The sequence below is a fragment of the Hydra vulgaris genome, chromosome 13, assembly GCF_038396675.1.
Source record: "Hydra vulgaris chromosome 13, alternate assembly HydraT2T_AEP".
Classification (NCBI taxonomy): Eukaryota; Metazoa; Cnidaria; class Hydrozoa; order Anthoathecata; family Hydridae; genus Hydra; species Hydra vulgaris.
In genome coordinates this window covers 58,072,501-58,093,223 of record NC_088932.1, presented here as the reverse complement: position 1 = coordinate 58,093,223, position 20,723 = coordinate 58,072,501, and the positions used below count along the sequence as shown (strand labels likewise).

At 27.4% G+C, this 20,723-nt stretch overlaps 1 protein-coding gene across 1 annotated transcript in view; it reads right to left on the bottom strand.

Moving 5' to 3' along the window:
* Positions 1-20,723, bottom strand: part of LOC100204897 (putative elongator complex protein 1) — an 80,318-nt gene that overhangs the window by 18,287 nt on the left and 41,308 nt on the right. The window contains exons 16-23 of the mRNA XM_065815010.1: positions 20,435-20,508; positions 17,356-17,434; positions 16,511-16,590; positions 12,978-13,040; positions 12,725-12,811; positions 8,702-8,781; positions 8,297-8,439; positions 1,436-1,559 (exon numbers count right to left, since the gene is read on the bottom strand). Of these exons, the coding sequence (XP_065671082.1) occupies positions 1,436-1,559; positions 8,297-8,439; positions 8,702-8,781; positions 12,725-12,811; positions 12,978-13,040; positions 16,511-16,590; positions 17,356-17,434; positions 20,435-20,508 (730 nt within the window). The remainder of the gene's footprint in view (positions 1-1,435; positions 1,560-8,296; positions 8,440-8,701; positions 8,782-12,724; positions 12,812-12,977; positions 13,041-16,510; positions 16,591-17,355; positions 17,435-20,434; positions 20,509-20,723) is intronic.

Here is a 20,723-nt window from a genome sequence, read left to right as displayed (position 1 = left end):
TGTGTTTTATTTTTTGTTTTTTGTTTTTCCAGGTGTCACTCCATTGACTAGTTTTTAACTATATGAGTGACACCTAACCTTATTTATGTGAGTTTATAAATAATATTATTGTAAATTTTCATATTTTTTTTAATTTTTTATTTTATGGTTAAATAAAATGGAGTATGATTTTGATAACCTCTCTTGATAATACATTTACAAATATTTAACTAATATCGTTAAAAAAAATATCAAATGTTGGATATTTTTTATTAACTTTTTTTTTTGAAGCCCTTTTGTGGGAAGATATCTTCCCACAAAATTTTTTCCTAATTATCTTACCTTAGCAGATAAGAGCAATGATATGATAGAATAAATATAAAACAATGATACCATAGCAGTGCATCTGATGAATAAAATTGTCTAGTGCAATATTTCGCGCTTTTAAAACTGAAACATGTTATTAATAAGGGTGATTATGCGTGCTTGAATCAAGTCTTTGAGAGCCATATTCAAGGCTGGAAATTGGTTCCCATAGGTCATCCATAAACTATGTATGTAGGTAAGGAAAGGGGGCCACCCAAATGCATACCAGTGCGTACAAGAGAAATGGTAGACAACTTTTTGTTTGAATTTTTTTCATTTTGTTTAATTTTTTTTTATTTTGTTTGAATTTTTTTCATTTCATTGAAATTTTTTCATCATTGAACTTTTTCATCAAGTAATACTTAAGTATTATTTAACAATATGTAAACTCTACTGTTTAATTAAACATATTTTGACTTCAGCAAAAAAATTTTTAAAAGTTTTAAAATTTTCTATAAAATGATCTTATAATTTTCTCCCTCGCAAGTTGTTCAGAAGAGCATGATTTTTTACTCTCGTAATGAAATTAACGAGTATATTTGTCACGCCCAGAAGACCATTGATGGCATGTTTCACGTGTGCAGAGCAATCGCTCCTGCTTCATCAAAAGGCCTGATATAGGATGATGATAGAACAATGATATGATAGAATAATGTTCAGAAATTTTTTTCCAAGATAATATATACATATACCACTCCAAGAGAAAATTAGCACTATTACTAGAATGGAAAAGAACAACAGTGAAGCATCATCTCAGGTAATGATAAAACTAGTGAAGCAACTGAGAGAAGTTCGAATCCAAAATATACTGATACAAATATTAAAAAATCAGGAAGAGCCTAAATACAGCAGCAAATATAGAATAGATAAAAGCTAATAAAATACAAATGATAAAATTGTAAAATAATAAAGATGTAGATAAAATGTAGATACTGATAAAATTGTTTGCATAAATTAAAATAAGTGGATAAATACATATTGTATGTACATACATATTGTACATACAAGTGAATAAAAACATTGTAAAAATAAATATTTTTAAAATAAAAACTATTGTAAAAAAATTATAAAAAAATAATGAATAATTCACCACATTTAGATAAGCTAATCAAAGCTTTGTGATATCTCTTTAGGTACTTGTCGATTGAATACTTCATATAAAATTCATCCATCTTCTTAAAGTTATTTAAGAAAGGAATATACTCTTTTGGATCCTACAAGTTTGAAAAAATATAAAAGTTATTACTACATTTAAAATCAAACAATTCTAATTTGGAATTTGTTAAAGGGTCATTACATGATTTTTTGAAAATTATGCACTACAACCATTCATTGTGTAACTTAAATATATATTAAAATCTTAAAGCTTGTCCTAGGTTATCTTCTATTTCCATCTCTCCAGAGAGCTATATGATTATGAAACATGCTAGGTTGGTTATTATGAAACAAAAATGATAGAAAGGTGAATATAAAACAAAGATAGTAGGTAGATAAATAAGTTTTTCAGCTAGTTTGAGAGAGAAAATTATTTTTTGGTTAAATATTAAATAAATTAAAACTTCAATATTAATACTATTTGTAGAAACTTGTAACATTGATACTTTTGGATATTCTTTCATGTTTCCTATGACTTATTAAAGATAAAAAAAAAGTTTATTTTAATTTTTTTTTAACATACTGCTTGCCTATAACAAGCAGCAAGATAAGTTTAAAGATAACGATAAGATAACAATTGACAAACAACTTAGAAGATTGCAATTTATATAAATCAAGAAAACAAGATGAAGACAGTGAATTACAAAGAACTAATGTTTGAGGAAAAAAGCTAAAAAAATAAGAATTTTTGGAGCACTTAGGAACAGTCACAGTAAAAGGATGATACTTAATTGAATGACGAGTACCGCAGGAATGAATTTTAGTACATGGCACAAAAGATGCTAGCTCTTTAAAGCAGTGCCCATTTTAGTATCTATAGAAAAGAGAAAGAGAAGCAACATTATGACGATATGATAATGGTTGGAGATTGCCTGCAAAAGTAGGTACAATTATGTTTACAATTTTTGCATTTTTAAAGAGAAAGGGCATCATAGGAAGATCCACCTGAAATATGGCCACAGTTTTCATACAAGGATGGATTTGAGATTTATAAAGATAAAGAATAGAATCATGAGTAAGGAAGTGGCATACACGATAAAGAGATGCAACCTTAGCAGATGCTAATTTTGCAATTGATTTGATATATGGTTCCCAAGATAGATCCAAAGTAAGAGTTAATCCTAGAAGATGAAAGGTAGATGATTCATCGAGTACATTACCACTCGTAAATATAGAAAGATCTAAATTATTATGGTAATTGGCTGAAAAAATTTGGGCTTTATTTGAATTAAAGTTCACCAGCCACTGTGAGCCCCGTGCTGTAGTAGAAGTGAGATCCATTTCAAGGTCAAATACTCCCTCCGAGCAATCAAAAAGTGTTGGCTTCTTATCAAGACAAGAGTAAATGGTAGTATCATCAGCAAACAATGCCACCTTAGATGTGGGAATTTCTGGAAGATCATTAATGTAAATTAAAAAGAGTATAGGGCAGAGGATTGAACCTTGAGGCACCCCTGAAGTTACAGGATATGAAGAAGAGTGCTGTCCATCATTCTTTTATACTACTATTGGAAAGGAAGGATTTAATAATCTTAAAGATGTTACCTGATACACAATTAAAAAAAAGTTTATGGAGAAGACCAACATGCTAAACTTTATTAAAAGCTTTAGAAATGTCAAGAGTGATAGCCTTTACCTCTTTACTTCTATCTAATGCATGATAAAACCTAACCGTTATTACTATTGGGTTATTCCATATCAAATCACCTAGTTTTTTGAAAATTCCCCAGGGTACCATCTCAGATTTGCTTTAAATTTTGACCACACACAGATCTTATGAAAAAAATACAATCCAGAAAATTTCAGCTTGATTGACCAATTTGTTCAAAAGTTATGATGAAATTAAAAATGACCAAAATCCGAAAAATTAGTGTATCAGGAGCTTACAGCAGTTTTTTTCGATTTTTGACAAACCATAACTTTTTAAATAAAGATGGTGATTACCTGAAATTTTGTAGGGTAATAGTTTTTCACCCAAATAATCCATTATTGCAGTTGTTTTTGACTGATTTTTTACAGTTTTTGAGTTATTGTACCTTAAAGTTGCTAAATATTGCAACACTATAAATATTTTTTTGAACTTTAACGTGTTATAGTTTAATACTTACTTACAGTGGATTTTTTTGTTACCTTCGTGTACTTAGGGTCACCACTTGTTAGAATAATCAAAATTATGCATTAAAAATTAATTTAGCACATGGAGCAGCCTATTAAAAAATCACTTTTTTTTTAAATTATGATAAATTACATCGACTTTGCTGGCATAGAAAGTAAACAGTTGAAATAAATTATGAAACTTTTTAATGTTGAGGTTCTATATATAGACAATCACCATAAAAAAATTTAAAGACCTATACTCTATCTTATGACATGATTGTAGCCTTTTGAGAGTGATGAAATTTTCAAAAGGAGAATGTTATTAGACTATGAGCTAGCCTTAGGTCATAGTCTAATAATTAGTCATAGGGATGACAGTAGTATATTTTTTATTTATCTGTGAATGAATATATTCAGTTTTCTTTTTAATGACATAATATCTTAATTTGTACTAATAATAATGACATAATCAGTGTCATAATCAGTGTCTGATATTTGTTAGTTTCTTTGCGATTTAATATGTTTATGTCTTTTTTAAACTTTTTAGATCAGTAATAAAAATAAAAAAATAGTTAAAAATGACAGAGAAATATTGTGTGGGGAAAGTTTTAAACGAAGGTTGCGACAAAATGTACTATTGTAGAATGATTGGAAGAATAAAACTAAAAGATATTGTGAACACAGATGTTGAAATTTTAATTCAAAGAATTGGACATACTTTTAAACTAAATGAGGAGATATGTTTTCACTATGAAAAAGCCTATATTTCTAGATATGAAGCGCTTCAAAAATACTGCTGTGATCCGTTTAAAGTCCACAAGAAAAAAATTATTAAGGGATTGTGTAAAGTCGATATTTTAACAGCAAGTCAACTTAAGATCAAACCTGGTCAAAAACTTTGCACTAACTGTTTAAATGAATTCAAACTTGAACAAATTACAGAAATATTTAGTCAAGAAGGTGAAGGCAAAGATGTTGATGATGAGGAGTTTAGTTCTTCAGACCTAAATAAGACAGTTTTAAATAAGAGTGCTTCTTTACTGGAAATATCTCCTATAAAAAATGTAAGTAAACGTGACAAATTAGAATATGGAAAGCAAAAAGTTAAAAAACTGGAAACAAGTATGACAAACCTAGTAGCATCCGCATTGGATATAGACCCAAAAGAAATAATATCTGAGAAAAAGCAAAAGTGCATTAACTGTAATGATTTAGACAAAATTTTAGATGCAATAAAGTAAAAAGTAAAAATCAGTTTAAATGAAGAAAAAGTTCTTTTACTTATAATATACTTGCTAAACCTGAGGCTAAAAAAGGACATCCTTTGGAGGATATTGTTAAGCAGAGAGTCATTGAAATATATGAATCTGACGAATACACTAGACAATGTCCAGGAAAAAAAGACTTTGTTTCTGTGCGTATAAATAATGTTAAAGTTCATAAACAAAAACACTTAATATTAGTTTGTTTAAAAGAACTTCATCTGGAATTTAAGAAGTTGTACCCTGAACACAAAGTTGGATTCAGCAAGTTCTGTGAACTAAGGCTAAAGTGGTGCCTTACTGTTGATAGTAGTGGAAGCCACTCAGTTTGTGTATATTCTTACCATCAAAATGCTAAGTTGATGTGCTCTGCTCTTCCTAACAGCCACTTAATATATTACAAAGATTTACTGAAAATATGTGCTTGTAATAAAGATAATCGAAACTGCATGTTTCATCTATGTTCCAACTGCCCTGGTAAAATAAATTTGAAGACTTACTTAAAAAATGTGTTTGAAAAGAATGATTTTGATTTTGATGATCAGATAACATATAAACAATGGGTGTCAACTGACTGAACAGCACTTATAACAGTCCAAACAAACATTAGTGAATTTATTGAAACTTTAAGTGAAACTTTGTATGACCTTTGTCGCCACCACTTTATCAAAGAAGCACAGTCTTCCTACTTATCAGAGGCAAAACAAACATTAGACCAATATACCTGCATTATTCTAATGGATTTTGCAGAAAACTATAGTTTTCTTGTACAAAATGCTATACAAGGGTTTTACTTGCAAGCTGATCAAGCTAACTTACACCCATTTACTGTTTATTGCAAAGATGAAAAAGATCACCTTAAATGTGAATGCTATTGTTTAATTTCTGACCATCTTTGTCATGACCAATCAGCAGTCCATTGTTTTCTCACAAAGTTGCTCCCTATGGTCAAAATCAAACTACCCACAGTGAATAAAGTTAAATACTTCAGTGATGGTGCTGCGTCACAGTATAAAAACTATAAATGTCTAATAATCTTAATTTATCACATAGTAGATCACCAAATAAATGCTGAGCATCACTTCTTTGCTACGTCACATGGCAAAAGTCCACGTGATGGAATAGGAGGTACTATAAAAAGAAAAGCAGCAAAAGCTAGTCTACGAGCAGCAATTACCAATCAGATTCTCACACCACAAGATCGGTTTACATGGGCTCAAATAAACATCAAAGGTGTTAACATATTTTATCTGTCAAGTGATGAGATCAATAACCATGAAACAACTTTTAACCTTCAGAAACAATATGAAGGGATGCGCACAGTTCCAGGAACAAAAAGCTATCACTGTTTTGTACCAGATGGAGAGAAATTGTTTTTACAAAGAATCTCTAGTGATACTGTCTATGATACTCATGTGTTAAATGATGTTAATTTGATTTAAAAAAATCCTTCAAATTTTTAACCAGTAAATTTATTGCATGCTTTTACAATGAAGAATGGTACATAGGGCTTGTGGTTGATATTTTTAATGAAAACCAAGACGTTAATGTGAAGTTTATGCAAAGAAACAAATTAAATTTAAAATGGACAATTGAGGCATGATCAAGTCAGTGTTGGGTTCCATTTGACAAGATAATATGTCAAATAAGTGTTCCATTGATTAAAAGTATAAGTGCTCGTGACTATATTCTTGCTAGTAATGACTATGACAGTATTATGAGTTATATAAATCAGAGATAAGCTAATTAGTTTCATGTATACATACTTTTTCTTTTAACTGATATCTTACTCTTTGAATGCACTTTTTTACAGTATAGTTTGAATAAAATTTGAGGTATAAATTTTGTATGTGGTAAGTGGTACTTTTTTGTTCTCCTTTTGAAAATATCATCACTATCAAAAGACTACAATCATGTCATAAGATAGAGTATAGGTCTTTAAATTTTTTATGGTGATTGTCTATATATAGAACCTCAACATTAAAAAGTTTTATAATTTATTTCAACTGTTTACGCTACTTTCTATGCCAACAAAGTCGATGTAATTTATCATAATTTAAAAAAAAAGTGATTTTTTAATAGGCTGCTGCATGTGCTAAATTAATTTTTAATGCATAATTTTGATTATTCTAACAAGTGGTGACCCTAAGTACACAAAGGTAACAAAAAAATCCACTTTCTGTAAGTAAGTATTAAACTATAACACGTTAAAGTTCGAAAAAATATTTATAGTGTTGCAATATTTAGCAACTTTAAGGTACAATAACTCAAAAACTGTAAAAAATCAGTCAAAAACAACTGCAATAATGGATTATTTGGGTGAAAAACTATTACCCTACAAAATTTCAGGTAATCACCATCTTTATTTAAAAAGTTATGGTTTGTCAAAAATCGAAAAAAACTGCTGTAAGCTCCTGATACACTAATTTTTCGGATTTTGGTCATTTTTAATTTCATCATAACTTCTGAACAAATTGGTCAATCAAGCTGAAATTTTCTGGATTGTATTTTTTTCATAAGATCAAATTTAAAGCAAATCTGAGGTGGTACCCTGGGAGCCTTTAGGTGATTTGATATGGAATAACCCTATTAGCAAATCTGACACTCAAGCCAAGCCATTCAGTGTGATGAGCATTAAAGTCACCAATAACAACAATACTGGCTAAATGATAAAGAGAAAGGACTTGATCAATTTATTCAGAAATAACATTAAAAGAGTGCAGTCTTAATATGAAGGAGAGCAATATAGAACAAAGAGAAAGGTGATAGAGTGAAGTGGTGCTAAGCGAAAGCACATAAAAGAATAGCCTTGAATTCAAACCAAGTCTCCCGATAAATGGGTGAATTGCTACGAATGTAAATGCCTAGGCCAACCATGTGACTATTGGAGTATACGAATTAAAGGAAGATAACCATCAACACTAAGATCACAAGATGAGACAGCCGAACTAAAATTAGTCTCACAAAGTGCAAGTAGGTCTGGTGAACTTTGCAAGAGATAAGACTCAGCAGAAGAAAAGTTACTTCAAAGACCACCAATACTAGTGAATGATAGATTTAGAGAGCTAGGTGATGACAATGGTTTTTTGTGTTTTTGGTACTTTTTTTTAGTTTTTGGTACTTTTTTTGGTAACTTTGAATTTGTTAAAGAACTTGACTTGTAGCACAAATAGTACTCAATACTCAGTTAAAGCACAGATAGTAATCAGTTTTAGAAAATTTAGAAAAGTTAGGAAGAAGAAAGAACGTAAAAATGATTTTTGTAAGAAATGGTACATAAACCTGGCATTTAGCTTTAATTTTTTTATTTAGTTCAATTTAAAAATTTTCTCTAAATCTTTATTTACATAAAACCTAAAAACAAAACTGTCAACCAAGAACCTACAGCAAACATTTTCTTAAAACAAGAAACTATTTTATTAGAACAGCAATAATACCTTCTGAGATTTTTCTGCTACCAACATAACAAGATCAAAGTCATATAAACCAAGCGCAATATCAAACAGAGAATTAATATCAACCAAATATAGTATGTAAACTAAAGCAGCATTACATGTAACACCATCAGCTGAAGGGTTTTCTGTTTAAAAAGTTATTTAAAAACTTTTAAAAAAAAAATTTTAACTACAAAATAAAGTATATAAAAAATATAACTTTATTTAAACTTTAACAAATGTTCTTTGTTAAACAAAAACATAAAAACAATATCTTTGTTATTATTTACTTGGGTAACCATGTAAATTAGACATAATTTATATGGTTACCCAACAGTAAATACCAAAGAAATATATTTTTAATAATTCTGATTAAAAGAATAAAAAAAATTAATCAAAGCAAAAAACCTTTAAGGTCTTTTATTTTAAGGAGAACATACTCTAAATCATTTTGTCTTGCATAAGTTGTCAGTAAAGCCAACAACAACCTATAAATATAATCATTATTAATTACTTTAAGAAAGCATATATATACATACATATATATACATACATATATACATACATATATATATATACATACATACATATATATATATATACATACATATATATATACATACATATATATATATATATATATATATATATATATATATATATATATATATATATATATATATATATATATATATATATATATATATATATATATATTTATATATCTACTATACACTTTTTTTGCTTATCTAAATTGATACAGCTTTTTTAGAAAAAGAAGAAAAAAACAAAGAATAATGAATGAAAAAATTGCTGCCCCATGCCAAACCCTCAGTCGATGTAGCAGCACTCCGCTGCAAGTCAGGCATTTTGTCAATCGATGTATGTACTGAAGCCCCCGGCAGCAGGCTATTTCAATATGACATCACACTGCTCACCTAAATCAGCAGTATAAGATACACACACACACACATATATATACTTAAATATTATAAACTACATAACCCGAATAATGAATACATATATACAAATCCAAAAATAATTATAAAAAAAAGATAGCAGCAAAAAAATAATCATGTCTAAAAGATATATACTTAATCCACCCTACAAGCAATCTTAAATACAGTATGTAAAACTAACTGTATGTTCGCCCTAAAAAATGATACTTAATCTTAGAAAACTGTATTCTCACCTTAAAGTACAAATATATGAAAACAAAAACTTCATTTTAATTAACTAAAGTGAAATCTACATAGCACCCCTCTATAAATTACATAGCACCTCTCTATAATCTAAATAGCACCCCTCTATTACCCATATATCAACTCATGTAACACCCTAGCAGACATCAATACTTAGTAGCCACATTAAATCTTATATAACAACTATGACGTGCTTCCCTAAATGTAACACCTATGAAGAACTTTTTTTTTGAAACTAATTCATTCTCAAAAAGACTGGACGATAGTTAAAGAGGTCAGAGTGTTTTAAAAATTAGAATCACAGATGCCATTTTCCACCAGGAAAGCAAGACTCAAGCAATTGTTAAGAGAGAATTAAAGAGAGTTCTGGAAAACACTTTTGCACTTTTGACAGAAATGTTGTCTGGACCACAAGCCAAAGAAGAGTTTAATTAAGATATGACATTAGCAATAGTAGCTGGAGTGATTTAGGTGTCTAACAATGGGTTAACATGTTTAACTAGAATGGCAAGAGTATGGCCATTAAATTCAAGAATTGGATTAAAAGATAAGTTTTTTGCACATAGTTTTGTCTTATTCTTGGGAGAAGTAATAAGATCAGACCCATGAATTAGAGATGCAATATTAGACTTATCTTAATTAATGACACTTTTCTCCAAAAGTCTAACTTTTGAAGTAAAATAGGAGATTTAGTTAACTGGGAATAATGGACTTTAGCATCACCACCTTTTTACATTGATTTCTTGCAATAATAAAAAGCCGTTTGTTGTCAAGAGAATTAGTCTTTTGAAAACAATGTAAAAAATGATTAGTGTTAGATATAGTAGCTGCACAAGTAGGTGAAAACCATGGAGTGAGGCTTGACTCAGAACTGACAAGAAGGAATAAAAGCTTGGATTCAGGAAGTTACAAAGGAGGCACATTTATCAACAAGACAAAAGATTAAGAGCGACAAAAGATATCAAGTCAAAGACTGTAACAAAAAAAAAATCACGAAAAGAATCCAAGTCAGCTTTAGGATAGTAGTTAGTAGTGCAACGATAGGGAAGGTCTGAAGAAGTACAAGATAAAAGATCATTGCAAATGATAAAAATCATTGCACGGTCAGAACTACATAAAGAAGATACTGAACACAAGATAGGGTCAGTGACAAGATACAAATTAAGAAAAAAAGGGACATGATTAGGATGGTCAGGAAAACTAGTCACAAAGTTAACTCTTTGTATAAGTGATTGACAAAGTTATGGGCTTTAGAGCTAGCAAGGTCAGTGGTGTTAGAGCCAAGCCATTTAGTATAATGAGCATTAAAGTAACCAAATATATATATTATTTTGCTAATTCATCTCCTCAAGGCCGAGAAGGCCACTACAGACAAGGAGGTTCAACTCTGCAAACTCTCTCAACTCTGCAACTCCGAAACACGAACCTTGACGAACAAGTTGAGAAGGGTACTACCAGGGAAATCCCTGGTAGTACCCGTGCTCTACCAGGGATTTCCCTGGTAGAGAACGGTACTACCAGGGAAATCCCTGAGCAGGGATCGAACTTAGAACCTCTCGCTTATGAAGCGAGCGCTCTACCACTACACCACGACCGCATATATATACATACATATATATACATACATATATATACATGCATATACATACATACATATATATACATGCATATACATACATACATATATATACATGCATATACATACATACATATATATACATGCATATACATACATACATATATATATATATATATATATATATATATATATATATATATATATATATATTCTGTTATATTAAGTTATTATATTTCATTAAAATTATTAAAACTATAAAATTAGTTAGAAGCTTTCCTTAAATTGAACAACTCCTTTACAATTACAATTAAAAGTGTTTACAATTAACTGTTTTTTGTCTTAAAGTATTTGTTACAGTTGCTTTACTAATAAATAATTTGCATTAAAAAAACTTACAATTCATTATGATAATAATAACAACAAATATAATTGATCTTTAGAATGTGTGTGAGCACATTCTAAAGATCAATTATATTTGTTGTTAAAGGTATTATATTCAAGTATAATTAGCACAAAAAGAAAGGTGATGAATATGAATAAAGAACATAAAGAAAAGTGAAGAGGTGCTAAGTCGAAACATATAAAAGAATGGTCACAGGATTCAAACCTGATTCTATGACAAATAGATGAATTGATGCATAAGGATGTCAAGGCTTTAAAGTCTTTGTTAATCATAGGATAGCCATCAACACTGAGATTAAACAACTGAATTTAAATTAGTCTCAAAAAGAGTAAGTCTGGTGAACTTTACAAGAAGTAACATTTAACTGATAAAAAGTTAATTTGAAGATCACAAATATTTGTAATCAACTTGCTGTTTCAAAATGATTAAAACAATGAGGTGGTGGTAAAGGTTTTTTATGTTTAATACTTTTGGGGTACTTTAGTCATGTTTTAAATCAAAGAGAATTTGCCTAAGTTTTGCTAATTAACTTTAAGTCAAAATTTTGGGTTCCTTATGTGGGCTCCACAAAGCATACTGAAATCACTAAAAGGGACACCATCCACATCCAAAATGGTGCTGCTAACGCTCTGATATTTTACAGCTGTTAATGAAATCAGTTTCTTTGAGAGCAACTACAGAGTTATGGAAACCTTACTACCAGGTAGCCTCACTGTACCCTCATTAGGAGGTAACAGAAATAGTAGCATACCACTATTGAGGAGGCAACACAAAATCCCATAAGTAGAGTCAAGCTGGTCCATCATTCATCATCCTAAGCATGAAATGATGTTAAGTTGATATTTGCCAAAGACGAATATTTTTATTGAGATATCATCTCTATCCTTTACTCAACAAAGAGCCCCAAGGCAGGGGTATTTGAACTCAGAGTTTATTTTGTCCTAGTCTTTGCCTAGAAAAGCAAATTCTACAAGACAGCAGGACATGGGACAGGTTGTATTGGATTACATGTTACCAGTAATAGGATAATCCTGAACCTCACCTGGAGTAGTTAAAAAAGTCTAACTTCTGTAAGCAGTACTCTGGATATGCATTAAGAAAAATGCATTAAGGAAAACATTATATCTAAAGGTGAACACATGTTGTATAGCTGTAGATAATAACATTGACACAAAAAATTTTATTTCAAAACATTAAAACAAAAATATTAAAAATAATGAAAATTTAAATATAAAAAATTTAAATACTCATTATTATTTTTAGTTATCTTCTGCTCAATTATTTTTTGAAACTGTTTACAAATTAAATCCACTTTATTTGATGGAGTTTGTGAGCTAAAAACAAAAATTTCAGATTAAAAAAATATAATAAACATTTTTTTTTTAATTATATTTCATTATTTTTTTAAATTTATTATTATAATTTATCTTACATACTTCTTTGATAACAAAGTAAAAATAAAAAAATAAAAAAAATCTTATGATAGCATGCTTTTCTTACTCTATTGGTTTATTCATTCCATAATAGAATGGTGAATACATAGTTTTACATACATCTTCAGTCCTATATTCAAAAAGAATGTACATATAAAACATATAATATGTAAATACCTATATAATAACTATTTTGAAATGATTATATATATATATATTTTTTTGATTGATTAAAATTTATGGCTGATAAATTATAGAAATACTATTTACCTAGTACTTTATTAAACTCACATTTTTACTTACAAAAAATATTTCAGCGTTTTGGACTCACTTTTTAACACATATTTATGGACAAAAGTGATCTAATCAACCTATTATTAACTCACTAATTTCTCACACTTTAGCTAAAAATATAAACAATTATTTTGACAATGTTCGAAAAGGTAATGAAATTTGTAATTTTACAAACTTTGTTATCAATATAGATAGCTAACATAGATGAAGACTTCACTCTTATCTTTCTTTATAAGAACATCACCACTTAACTAAGCTATCATGGATTGCTAGATCCAGATAATATACCCATTATTCTAATTAAATCCTTTTTCTAAATCCTATATTATTTATTAATGATTTCTTTTAATGACTTTTACCACCATCATCCAATTCTTTAAGAAAAATCTCAAAGAATTTGCTGATGGTGCCTTCTACACAACACTAATGATGAGAATGCTAAAAACCAACTTTAATCTATTGTAAAGAATGTAGCTGATTAGTATATAACTAAAGAAATTAAAGTATAAATTTTTATCACTATTTCATAACCACTAAAAAAAAAATTTATATATATATTTTAAATGTCATTACAATGTAGATTACCTCTTAGCTAAAGTCACAATGATCTCGATAACCTCTGTTTGTAATAAGGTCCAAACAACTTTGTTGATAACCTCTGTTTGTAGTAAGATCCAAACAATGATGTTGATAACTTCTTTTTGTAGTAAGCAGGGTGTTAGCCAGCCCAATGGCATTGCATATGCCACAGAATTCCCAATGGGTTTAAATTTCCCAAAATTGACATATTTTTTTTTTGTGAATAGGAAATTTTCAAAACAAATTCCCAATATTTTTTAGAATAACAATAAAATATTCTCAATACTGCAAAAACACTGTAAAATATATATTCCTAGCTAACACCCTAGTAAGGTACAACCAATGATGTTGATAACCTCCGTTTGTAGTAAGATCCACACAATGATGCTGATAGCCTCTGTTTGTAGTAAGGTTCACAAAATGATGATGATAACCTCTGTTTGTAGTAAGGTCCACACAATGCTGTTGATAACATCTTACTTGGGTAAATTTTAGGAATTTAAGTTTAAGATTAAGGTTTAAATTTTGCTGAAGTAAAAAATAAATTATTTTTTTGTAAGATTTTATTTGGTCTTTATAATCTTTCTCTAGACATAAAAATTACAATTGAAAAACACTTGTAAGCAATCATTTCTTCATATTGGGATTTTTTGACCTCAAATTTTGTACATTCCTAAATTCTTATTGTTAAGTTTATAAATTCTCTACACTTGAAATTATTGTATATAAATTATAAAATAATTATTTTTCTTGAACATTTTTTTTTAAATTAAAAACTATATCAATTTAGACAACTAAGATGTTAAATTTAATTTTTAAATAACTGTTTTTGTAATTAAACGCTTGAAAATATTTAATTTTAAAAATATTTAATAAAAAAACAAAAAAAAAGCCTTTTTTTTAATTTTAGTCTTAAAAAGTTTTTTATTTTATTTAAATAAAATAAAAAACTTTTCACTTAATGTCTAATCACATCATAAAAAATATTTTAACTATATCATTATAAAATAATTAAAGTCATCACAAAACAATTTATCCATAAATAAGATTAAGTTTAACTTTTTAAAACTTTTTAGTTTACATATAAAAAATAATGAATGTTTGTAAGTATGATAAAGTTTACATTCTTATTAAAAAGGCTCTCTTTGTTAAACTAATCCCTCTAAAAACAATCACCAAGAATTTTTACTATGACCAATCACTGAGGTTTAATTACTAAGACCAATCACTGAGGACTAACTACTATGACCAATCACTGAGGTTTCATTACTAAGACCAATCACTAAGGACTAACTACTATGACCAATCACTGAAAAATAATAATTATATATTTAAAAAATATAATAAAAATAAAAATTACCGAGAGCAAGTAATTAAGGGTTTAAATGACAATAAGTATGTAGATTTTAACTTACAGATTTAAAAATACAAGTATTTCAAAATTAATAAAAATGCAATTTAAACTGATAAGTCTTTTTTAAGTATGTTAGGTAATTTAGTTTATTGTGGTAAAAGTCAAATTAAGAAATGCAAACATACAATATGCAAGATCAAATATCAACAAACTCATGAAAGTAAGGCTATTAAATAAACTTATGTTAAGATTTTTAAATTAATTTGATGTTGAAAAATTTTTTCAACATCAAATTAATTTAAAAGACTTTTTTTTTTAATGTTAAAAAAACAATTACAATAATTAACTTATATTGCTAAAAACTTAATGATAAATTCAAACTATGCAATTTTTCAATATTAAATAAGTACTCGAACAAAGTTTTAAAGATTAAATGTTTCTCCCAGTAATTAACTTTCTTTTTAATTTTAATATCTAGTTGGACTACCTTTAACTTTTACGACTTCTGCAAGATTTTGCACTAATTCAACTAATTTTTTTTCATATATGGATCAATTTGAGCCCAAGCTTCTTGAAGCATGATCTTTAGCTCTTCTTTTCTCTTTAGACAATGTGTCCCACTTTTTACATCCAGAATAGCCCACAGCTGTTCAATTGGATTGAGATCTGGACTTTGAGCAGGCCATTCAAGACACTCAATCTGTTTTTGGATAAAAAACTCTTTTGTTTTCTTTGACGTATCTTGTCTTGTTGAAAGACAAAATGATAATTTTGACATAAACCTGAGAGTCCATAATTCCATTAATAAACCAAGAATATTGACCTTAAAATCCATAATTCCATTAACTCCAGCTTTCCTGTTCTGTTCCAAGCCATCAATCACCAGACCATAACATTGCTTTTGCCAAATTTTACTGTTCTTTGAATACAACTGAGTGTGAATGCTTCAACTTTTTTTCTTCATACTTTTTGAGCTCCATTGGACTTCACAAGATTAAATTTTGACTCGTCAGTCCACAAAACTTTCTTGCAGAATGATACCAGTATTTAACATACTTTTTTGCAAATGCAAGTTTTTGTTTTCGATAGGTTTTCGAAAGAAATGGTAAAAGAAAAAATCAACAAGCTGGAACTTCACAGAAAACAAAATGGTGTTAAAAATAAAAAGCTTTTTGTTAATATCTCGATAAATAGTTTTGGTAAATTTAATTAACTCTAAACATTAAGGTTTATTTACGATATGAACACAGCTTGTACTTGAATAAACTTATATGTTGAGATTTCAAAGTTAATTCAATATTAAATAAAAATACTACTATTGATCATTAACAACTTTATTGACAAAAAGATTTAAAAAGTGCATATGTACTTACATCAGATCAGCTAAGAAAAGATTGATAAAATTTACAGATTCCATTTCCGATATGAATTTTCCAATATGAGATGTAAACAGCTGTAAAAACAAATTTATTAAAAATTGTGGCATAAATCAATTTGTCACAAATTCACAATATATACAGATGCCATCAGCTTGTATCTTAGCATACAGGAAAGAGACTTCCTTAAATGTAAAGGTGACTTTCCTAAATGTGAAGGTGGTTCCTTAAATGCCAAAAATGTTCTTTTCACTTTGTTTTAACATTTTCATTATTCTAAATTTTTTCCTTAACTTTGTTAAATAACAATTCTGCAGTCAAAGAAATTAAAATTAAATTTAAAAAACTTATATATAAAAATAAAATAAAAAGTATATAGAAAAAAAAAAAAATCAAATTAATAAAAAGAGTTATTGTTAAAATATTTCATCTGAATATACAGACTAAAAAAATAAACAATGAATTACGTATAAAATAACGTTCAATCAACAAATAACATATATTTAACTTTATTATTTTATTGACACTTTCAGTTTCATTAAAAAATTATGGTAATTTTTACTTTTATTATCTTTAAAAAATATATAATTTCTTTTAATCAACTTATAATATAATTTATTTGTATAATATTAAGAAAATTGCAACAAAAAAAAAAAAATGTTAGCAATATTTTAATTTTTAAAACTGTGTAGTTGTAAGTTCACCTTAATTTGCCAAAAGATAAAAACTATTTATGTATAGAAAAGATGCAAACTATATTTGCCCTATTTGAAATTTTTTTTTAATGAAACATGAATTTAATAATTAAAAAAAGCAAACAAAGGAAAATTATTTTAACTAACCTCAGGGTTGTGATCATAAAATAGATTTAAGTTGATACGATGTTTACGCATAATGTTCATTGCTTCCGCATATTCTAAACTATGAAAACACAAGTAATCTTACATTTTGGAAAATTAACAAAAAGTTTCATAAAAATAGAAATTTTAAAACCACGATACAATAAGGAGTCTAAACTCCAAATTTGATTTCAAGTATCAAACAGATTCACTTAATTATTTAATCTCAATTTAACAATTATGCGTATGCTTTCGCTTAATTTGATGCATATTCTATTTTCAACTAGATTAAATTAAATAAATAATTTATAATATGTTGATTAGTTTTGTTATGGTTCTCAGTATTTCGGTACCAAAGCAGTTTTTTTTAGATTTTATTTTTACATTATAAAGGTTTAATCAAGTACATAATCTATTGGTACTAACATTTAGTACTTGACAATTTTACTATTAAAAGCGTTTAATGAAAGCTTTTAATTTGAGATTAAACAACAAAATAGATATAAAAAAAATAAGAGATAAAAGAAAAAGAATTATAAATTTATAAATCATTGCTGAAAAATATATATTTTTCACCATATAAATTATGGTGAAAAAGGGTAATCTAATAGACAACAATAAGCAAAAATAACAAACAATGCAGAAGAGTCTTTTACTGCTATTTTTTTGATAATGCTACAAAAAGTTATGAATTATAGACTTTAAATGTGTATTGAAAAGTTTAAATTATAAAAATATTTTTTCTAAGGAGAAACTTGTTGAACATATTTTAAATTAAGTTGATGATGTTGCTTTTGAAGAAAATTTAATTGACATTTTATATGAGTTATGCAACAAATCTCTTAGTGTAAATATGTGTAAATTAAAGAATGTTGGCTATTAAGTGAAGAAAATATTTATATCAAAATAAAATTTAAATATCACAACTCAATACAAAAATATCAAACTCTTTCTGAAGAAGTTGAGAGAAGGTTGTAGAAGAAGTTGAGAGAAAGTTGTAGAAGAAGTTGGGAGAAGGTTGTAGAAGAAGTTATGAGAAGGTTGTTGAAGAAGTTGAGAGAAGGTTGTAGAAGAAGTTGAAGGTTGTAACAACAATTAAAAAAAAAATTTAATAAAAAATAAAAACCACTTAATAATTTAGATTATAATTTTATATTAGCCTTATCTATTAATAGGGTATATATATCTAAGATAAAACTTAGACAAAGGCATTTTAAGCTTGTATTGGATAATTTTCCACAAATTGAAAATTGATTCAGTTTGAATTTTACAAAACACTGTTTTACTTTTGAAAAAAAAGCTAGTGATGTTGAACTAAATTCAACGTATTGCTGATTTTATGCTCAAAAGTGACAATTTCATTTTAATTCACAACAATTTCAAGTTTTAGTGATAGTGACTTAGATAATGTGATCGACGGCACACATATCTCCTCTATATATCATATATCTACTCTGAAAAAGAGAGAGATGACAATATAAATAAATCAGTACTAAGTAATCAGCTGATATAGACTAAAGTATTGCTAGTACCCAGTCTATTTTGTTCTTTTTTAATTGACTTTAAGTTAATACAACAAAAAGAATGATAGACTGATTGCTTTTTATTTTTGATTACAGAGTATATATAGACTAAAAATTTTTTTTTTTTTTGCCACTAGCTTTCAAACACAAATTATAAGTTGAGTCTTACTTTAAGCAATATGGTAGACACCCAACACTCAAAAAGACTTTTTTTAACTTAGAGAGTCTAACTATTACCCAAGTTGATGGCTACTACACACAAAGAAGCACATGTTATGGTTCCTGATGAACATATCATCTTGAAACTGCTACAAGAAGATGTGTGGCATGTTATAACCAATGTTAAACCAAAAAAACAACAAAAAGAACATTGTGCTATTGAACTATGTGTTGTACTTTGAGATTGATTAATGAATAAAACATTACACTGATTAAGATATTGATTTTGAACAGCATTAAGTCCTTTAGTTTCAAATTTTATTATGTTTTTTATGCAACTTAAAATTATCTGAATTTTTTTTTTTTTTTGCTAAACCTAAAACTTGAAACTTTTGAAAATTAACCTAATATTAAAGCTATTGTGCAACAAAATTACGTAAGGAGTTAAATATACTTTTAAGAAGAATCTACACCAAAATCTGAAATCTGCCATGTATAAATATTTTGTAAAGAAGAATGGTATACATTAGTAGTGTTACCAAAAAACAAATTTGAAATGGAATTATGCATGGAACTGAAAATTGCAAATTTTAGTTACTAGATAAATAAACTTTAATACCTGTAGTCTTTTTTAAATTTTCTATTAACAACTATTTTACATATTCAGGCCATGTTATGAGAACGTTTTATTTGATCATGTTATGAGAACATGTTATTTGATCATGTTATGAGATTATGTTATGAGATCATGTTATGAGATTTTATTACATAACAAAAACGTGTAACAATAATAAATGTAACTTTAACATAGCTTTGATATTTAAACCCTTAAAAGTTAAATTGTGTCACTTAGCGTATTTTAAAACGTAACGGGTTTTAATTTAATTTAATTTTAAACTGCATTAAAAATTATTTAAACTAATTTAATAAAAATTACTGACAAAATCTAAATTCGGTATTTGAAAAAGATCATATTTCCTTATATGTTTTTACTTAAAACAATCTTATACTTAACAAAATATAAAAACCACGTCTTGTTTAAAAAAAAAATTAGTTTACCTTTTTTTTTTCAAAAAAAAGATTATAACAAAATTTTTTTTTATTTGCTTTCACATAATTAAATCCATGAAAATTAAACCTTTGAAACTAAATTTTAAATTATACGTTTTACTATTTTACATTACATTAAATCTAAATTTAAACTTTTAAAACCATATTTAGTTTAAAGTTTTTTAATTAAAAAAAAAGTTTTTTATAAAATATTCTGTTTCTTTAAAAAGTTCTCAGCTGCATTTAAATGCCTTTTTTTTTACGACCTTATATTTTCTGAATAAACATCACATAAACAATATCAAAAGATAATTTAAATATTCCAAAATAAAAAAAGATTAATAACTTACTTTGATAATAACTTTTTAAGGTGACAGATGACCAATGCACGTGGATGAATACACTCTAAATTACCTCGTGGCATCTATAATACAAACTATTTTATAATTATTTTTAAATTAACAAACAATAAATAAAAACTACCTATTAAAAACAGCTTACATCTATACTGCTATATTTACTATAGCAACTATAATTTGTTTAAAATAAATTAAAGATATTTATAATATTATAATTACTATGATGACATTGGTTTGACATTGGTATGACATTGGTTTTTAAATATATTAAAAATGAAAA